The sequence below is a fragment of the Cynara cardunculus genome (genome assembly GCF_001531365.2).
Source record: "Cynara cardunculus var. scolymus isolate 2C chromosome LG 12, CcrdV1, whole genome shotgun sequence".
Lineage (NCBI taxonomy): Eukaryota > Viridiplantae > Streptophyta > Magnoliopsida > Asterales > Asteraceae > Cynara > Cynara cardunculus.
This window is the reverse complement of record NC_037539.1, coordinates 15,392,210-15,399,718: the sequence shown is the minus strand read 5'-3', so window position 1 is coordinate 15,399,718 and position 7,509 is coordinate 15,392,210. Positions and strand designations below refer to the sequence as shown.

Genomic DNA, 7,509 nt, shown 5'->3' with positions numbered 1-7,509 from the left:
AACTCAATGATTATCCTAATTATATTTTAGATTTTTTGCATCTAAAATGAGATGTTTATCCTATATTTGATTATGTTTATCTGCAGTTAGTTACACGAATTCAGATATGAAGTTTTAATAAGTTGTACTTAAACACGATCTACCTGTAATCTTGAGTTTTAAGTAATATGCATATTAATTAACAATACTTTACGCAAAAAAGTGGTTTTTAAGAATTTTTGTCAAATGCTTTATAATATAGTCTATACTATATTATAATATAATATTTTGTCAAATGCTTTATAATATAGTCTATACTATATTATAAAGCATTTGACAAAAACCCTTAAAAACCATTTTTATGCATGAAGTACTGTTTATTGATGCGTATTACTTAAAATTCAAGATTACAAGTAATTTTGCACAAGTACAACTTATTAAAGCTCCATTTTTAAATTCGTGTAACTAACTGCAGATAAACATAATCAAATATAGGATAAACATCCATTTTAAATATAAAAAATCTAAAATATAACTAAGATAATCATTGAGTTCTAATAGAATGTTTAATTATTATCTTTATATAAATTACTTTGTTATTAGACCTAAATTAAATTATAATAAAAATTTGAATTAAACAAGTTACACAAAAAAAGAACTATTAAATAATTAATTTGATAATAATATCGATTTTATTTTTTCAAAATTTTATGATATTTTCAAATTTATATGTTATTCAAAAATAAAATCATTATCGTTTTATCAAAATCATACAAAATCATATTATATCGATAGAGACAAAAAACAAAACTAAACATTAAAATCGTTGCATTGCACGAGTACCCTTCTAGTATAGATTATGTGTTTTTAAGAAAACAATAATGATTTTATTTTTGAATAAAATATAAATTTAAAAACATCATAAAAATTTGAAAAAAAAAAATATCAATGTTAATATCAAATCAACTATTTAAAAGTTCTTATTTTTTTTATATAATTTCTTTAATTTTTTTATTATAATTTAATTTAAGTTTAATAAYGAAKTAATTTATTTTTGGTTTAATATTATAAATTTTATAAAGAAAATAATTAAATATTATGTTAGAATTTAATGATTATCTTAATTATATTTTAGATTTTTTATATTTAAAATGAGATGTTTATCATGCATTTGATTATGTTTATCTGCAATTAGTTACATTAATTCATATATGGAGCTTTAATAAGTTGTACGTACACATAATCTACTTGCAATCTTGAGTTTTAAGTAATATGCATTAATAAACAGTATTTTACGCATAAAAAGTTGTTTTTAAGAATTTTTGTCAAATGCTTTATAATATAGTATAGATTTATTGTTTTTAGTTTACAAACATAATGTACAAGTCTTTACAACTTTTAAAAAATTAAACTTGAACCCCCTGTTTTTTCAGGGTAGGAAGGGTAGAGAAAATACCTTGAGTCCCGGTCATGGAGTCTTTCGAGATAAGACTGAGGCTCGTGAAATAGACAGCAAGCAAGATCCCAGTCTTCCTCCTTTCCCAACAGGGCAGCATCTTTGTCATACCTTCTTCTCTTTGTTCTTTCTCCAAAACCTTTTAATACTCATATCACATGCTTGAAAACACACCTCCATATGCGATCTAATTGAAAGGGTGAAAGAAGTTACAAACCGAATGAGTCTTTTTAGAACGAACACCATAGATGAAAAATCTTTCAATCAACCTTGCACTGCTGATAAATCTCAAAACGATTGAATAAAGAACATATAGGAGAAGGACAATGAATTGAGTTTGGTCACTAGTTACTTAATTCATTCTTATAAGTTGTAAAGACCCTACGATTGGCCAAATTTCCCACCCAAATTGGTATACTTCAATTCAAATGACTAGAACTGTAACTATGCGATGCAACATAATGTAAAATTTAATTATAAACCGAAAATCTAAGTTTTATGATTTTTTTTTGGATATTGATCAAGTGTGATATGTGTTTCCAAAATTCTAGAATATTTTATTGTTTATTTAGTTGATTGTCATTATATTTGAGAAATATAGTACATATTTTAAAAAACTTTGTTCTTTAACAGATGAGCAAAATATGGATATTTTATAAATTAAAAGGTTTTGTATGCATTAATAATTTTTATTTAATGTTTTATAAATTGTAATATTGAAAAATTAAGAGTTTTTAAGATCAAAAACCTAAATGGTTTATACTTTAATGTAGATTGGTGTAAATTAAAAATACTATAGTTTTGCAAGCCCTTTGAACTATTTATCTTATGAGCAAGCTATTTAAAAGGTTCAATGAATTGAGAGATCTAAGTATGCCCATTTCAATTGCGATTTGAGCCATCAAACTTGTCGTAAAACAAATCAAGAAAGTCAACCTCAGACAACTTACCAAAAGCTCGAGGAATTGATCCATGGAATGTGTTAAAATTCAAAAATCTAAACTTCTTAATAACGTTGTTTAAGATATTCCAGATACATATACATGAATCTTGTTTGTGAGTAGTTTCATGAATTGAATCGTGTGTAAAAAGTTGCAAATCAAGTATTTTCTGAAAATGCTCAGGAAGCATAGAATTTGGTGAGATTTGATATTTTTGTTTTTGGTTGATGAATTTAAGTGTCTTGATCGATTGTTGCCATCTCAACGACCTTTTATTCTTGTTGTTGGTTTCGGGGAAGGAGTGGCGGGGAGTGGGGTTAGAGGAAGAGGAAGGAGTTTGTGCGGTGTAGGGGGAGGTGTGCCAATTAGGAGGGTATAGGATTTAGGTTTCTTTTTTGCAAATGCTTAAACGACTTGTACATTTGCTTTAAAGACTTATATTTTTTTTATAAAGAAGAGGCAAAATGACCAAAATTCCCCTCACAGTAACTAGTATGTGAGGCCACTTAACGGCAACACCTAATGAACATTAGGCTAGAGAACAGTAACACTGGAGGAACAAAGAACAAAATATTCCCAAACAATGGGGATGATTTTGTAGTTTACTCAAAAAATTAATAAAATTTTTATTAGACTAAACTTTCATTTAAATTTATTTAGACCATAAATAAAAAGAATCCACATGATTTGCTCAAACTATAGTAATTATTATCGTTCCAACCGCACCCTTCACCAATTTGCTAAACCATTTATCTATGCCCCTAAGGCTCTAACTGACACACAAAATGGCAGAGACGAGTGTTGTGATTGAGCAAATGCAAGGTACACAATGATCATATTGAATATTCTAGAGAAAGAAACCAGCACCACACAGACCTATTGTAAACCCTAACTCACGTTGAGCACAAATTAGTTAAGATTCTAGTTGAAATGTAAACATTCAGATTTCTCAATGTAGTTGTGAACCGACTATGTTTTCACATTAGATTTTTTGCGCTCTCTCTCTCTTTCTGTTGCGTCTTGAATCGGTTTTAGATAAGGATTATGGAATATAGTTTATTGAGGGTCTGATTTCTTGAATTATTATGGGAAAGTTATGTAATAAGTGTTTAAGGTAAAAGTTTGATGAATTTATTAAGAAATGAAGCTGGCCTAAGCAAATTTCAAATAGTGGCAAGTTGGAGGGAGTCACTTGCATGGAGGAAGACAATAAAGAAGGAGGAGAAGGGGGGTTGTGGGTTTGTTTTGGTTTTATTTATGTTGAAGAGGTTCTAAATGATTGTACATAAGTTTTATATACTTGTGCACTAATTATTGTTGATAAAAAAATCATCGAAATACTCCTCAACTAAATGGATGAACTTTACATTTGTTAAGAATAGGGATAATGGTGTAAGCAGATTGAAACGACATAGAATGTGATGTAATATGAAATTGTAATGGCAATTGATGGAGTTTGACCATATGAACGATTAATGTAATTTATATTAAAAAGAATTTAAATTTCTAGTATTTTTACATGTCAATATAAGTATATTTTTCATATTATAAATCATTTATATCATACTTTATAATAATAAAATTTGCAAATTATTATCGCATATATACAATTTATTAAAACCACGTTCGAATTCCATAAAACTAATTGATAAATAGATTTAAAATATAAGATAAACATTAAACTCTACTAATAGAATGTAATATTGCATAAATTTCAAATTTTTTTAATGACTTTATCGATTTTTTGTTATCAATTTACGTTAAAAGTTGACATGCTGATAGATTTGGGCAAAGTTACCCCCCATGTCTTTGCCAATTGAGCTAAACGACCCCACTATATTACACGCATCCATGATTAGTACATAATAAAAGCATCTCAAACATAATCTCTAAAATATTCAAACTTTTCATAACAAAAAGTTACACATTTAACATCAACTTCTTCACTTCAGATTTAATTTCAAGATTCTTTATTTAACGAATTATAATAAAATAAAAAAGTTATTTCTCTCTCTCTCTTGATAATCATTTTTAAAAAAATTATACATCTCTTCTGTTTTCTACGTTTTAAGAAAAGATTTTGTAAGACCAAAAAATACTTGCCAAAATCCCTTTTTTAAATCATTTAAGAAAACATGAATGATGTCCTCCTTGGTAATTTCAACCCCTCCCCCATCAGAAAGCTCCATCCATCTAAATGACCCCGTGAGAAAGAAAGAAAGAAATGGAGGAAATAAGATGGGAAGAAAGACACCATGCCCTAACTCACATCCTAACCCACCCTCCCACCACCACTCCGTCTCTCCACTCTCAATTCTTCATTTCCACCCATATCCCTTCTAATTACCTCCTTTCCAATTACCCTCCCATCTACTCCCCTCCCTACCACCAATTCCGGTGGGCTTTTCGTCTTTTCCTTAAAAGGGTGTCTAGATTGGAAGGTTCTTGGAGGGCAAAGTGTCCTTATCAACAACCTCCACCACTGGTGCTTGCTAAGGGCATACACCCACCAAAATGGAGCCATGGAGAGAAGAGGGAGTATGTGAAGAAGAGACTTGGAAGGAAAAGGTTAGGGAACCATCTCAACCCTTGGATTCCAATCTTGTTGCCTAACCTTATCTTGTTCTCTTTTTTACTTTGGGACCCTTTCCTATCCCCCGGCCCCCATCATACTTAGATTAGATTCACCCCAATTCTATATTTATATTTATAATTGTATTAATTACATTTCTTTTTTTATAAACTTAATTATAATGAGTCAAGTTTTAAATGTTACTGTTTTTATTAATGGTGGAAGATTGAAAGTGTATGCGTCATGATACGAATCAATCTTAATTTAGTTTATGCATATCTTGATTTTATTTTATGTTGATAGAGTATTTTGTTTAATGTTTCTTTTGATTTGAAGTACACTTTATAATTGTTATTCATATACAATAATAAGTTGTAAAATTAAATTTTAAAGAAAATGTTTTACAATATTATTGAAAATACAACATCATGGGATTATGAAATTTTATATTTTGTTTTGTTGTTTCTGTTTTTCGATTTTATTTTACAGAAAAATCTAAAGATGAGTTGGTTATTATTTCATCTTAATCTATATTTGTATATCAAATTAAAGATTATAAAATTTTGATCTTTATTAGTTTAATTTAAGTTTTATTATAATTTAGATTTAAAATAAAAATATTTTTCTAGTTTAATTATAATTTGTTTTATAGAAATAATGATAAAATATTTTGTTAGGGGTCAAATATTTTTTAATTTAAGTAATAACTATATTTAAGATATTTTAAAACTTAAGGAGATTCTCAATTTTTTTGTGTTTATTGGTTATTATATGAAGAGTTTTACATTTTTAGGTATTTTAGAAAGAAAAAAAAGGTGTTTCATGTAGTAGCGATTATCTAGTATTTATTGTAATTACACGAATTCAAATATAGAGTTTTAATAAGTTATACTTATGTTTAATCAACTTCTAATCTTAAACTTTAAGTAATATGCATTAATAAGTGATATTTGATACATAAAAAGTAGTTTTTAAAAGTTTAGCCTAATTTTTTATAATATAGTATAGATAAGATATTAGTTCAAATATACTATGATCAAAATATGAACATCCCCAAGAACGAGGAGAAAGAAGACCGTACGTGCGACTCTCACCGCATACGGATATTTTTTTTTTTTGCCTAATTTCACGAAAATAAGAACTTAATTGTGTAAGAAAATGAAAAAAAAACAAAATATCAATATAGATATTAAATTAGAGAAAATAAAATAATTTATCAATTTTGATGTCAAGAACTCGAACCTTCGTTTCTGAGTTATATTTGATTTATTTTACATTTGTCTTGATTTTATTTTATTTTTATAGAGTATTTTATTTTATTAGAAGATCTAGTTCAATGCTTCTCTTGATTTGTATGTGTCTATTAGTTGTTATCGGTTAGTTTTATGGACTTTAAACATAAAACTTAAAAATTCGTATATGTAAAATAATAATTTGTAAACTTCAATTTTGAACATTGAGATAAACGTCTATAATATAATAAAGATATTGTAACGTACTCATGATCAAAATTATGAAAATCCAGCTTAAGAAATTGATATATATATATATATATATAGATATTAAATTAGAAAAAATAAAATACCTATTTTATTATATATAATATGTCTAAATAAAAAGTTAATTATATTTAAGGTAATTTAGATCTTTTAGAAGAAGTAAATTTGATATAATATGGGAATACTAATATGAGTTTACAACAACCCTTCAATCTTTCATTCTTATATAATATTGGTATTGTTGAATGTAGTATTGCTACAAAATCTTCCCCCTCCATTGGTGGACTTCGAGAATATTATCTTCATTGGCTAAATCGTCTTCGACGTAGAATAGTTCATTCTCGAGTGATTGTGTTTGTATCGCTCGTAGCTATCCAAGTAATTCTTGAAGCAAACGCAAGGCTCAAATGTTTCTGGTGTAAGACGTGTTATTCATTCCAACACCCTATCACTAAAAGTAAATGTAGATTCCGAAGTTACGTTGCTAGCATGGACAATTAGTAATTCTCTAGCAGTGACGAGAATCAAAAATTGGCGTTCATTTTCTTTCCCCTATGTCAAATCTTCAATATGTCAAGGTGCTTAAAATCATCAAGCTCATATAATTAACTCACAATATTAAACAACATATAAATACCTAATTCATTATGGTCGCTACTACTTTAGACCGCTTGCTAGATTGGTTACATATATTATTATGTAGTGTTAGGTGGTGTTTGTTTTTTAAGAGGTGTTGAAGTCTGAAATTTTATTTCACTTCTGATTTAAAAGAGATAATGCTGAAGTCTGAAATCTGAATCAATAAGACTGTTTGTTTTTGTAAACTGATAAACGTCTGAATTTGTTTAAATTATCTATTTTACCCATTAAAAATTATAGTGTTTAATTTGTCAAGCCCCAAGAAAACCAAATCCCAAAATACATGACATATCATATAATAGGTTCCAATATATACAAACAGATTAATTATATCCATACATATAAGCAAATATCCTGAATACAAGAATTGATCTAACAAAAACTAGTTCAACAGCCAGTTACATCTTTCCTTTACCTTAATCT

General features: G+C 27.6%; 1 protein-coding gene across 1 annotated transcript; it reads left to right on the top strand.

The window, feature by feature from the left end:
• Positions 1-4,585: 4,585 nt before the first annotated feature.
• LOC112523457 lies at positions 4,586-5,586 on the top strand. The gene has a single exon (XM_025133074.1). It carries the CDS (start codon positions 4,601-4,603, stop codon positions 5,051-5,053), a length of 453 nt encoding a protein of 150 aa, XP_024988842.1. The 5' UTR covers positions 4,586-4,600; the 3' UTR covers positions 5,054-5,586.
• Positions 5,587-7,509: the final 1,923 nt, after the last annotated feature.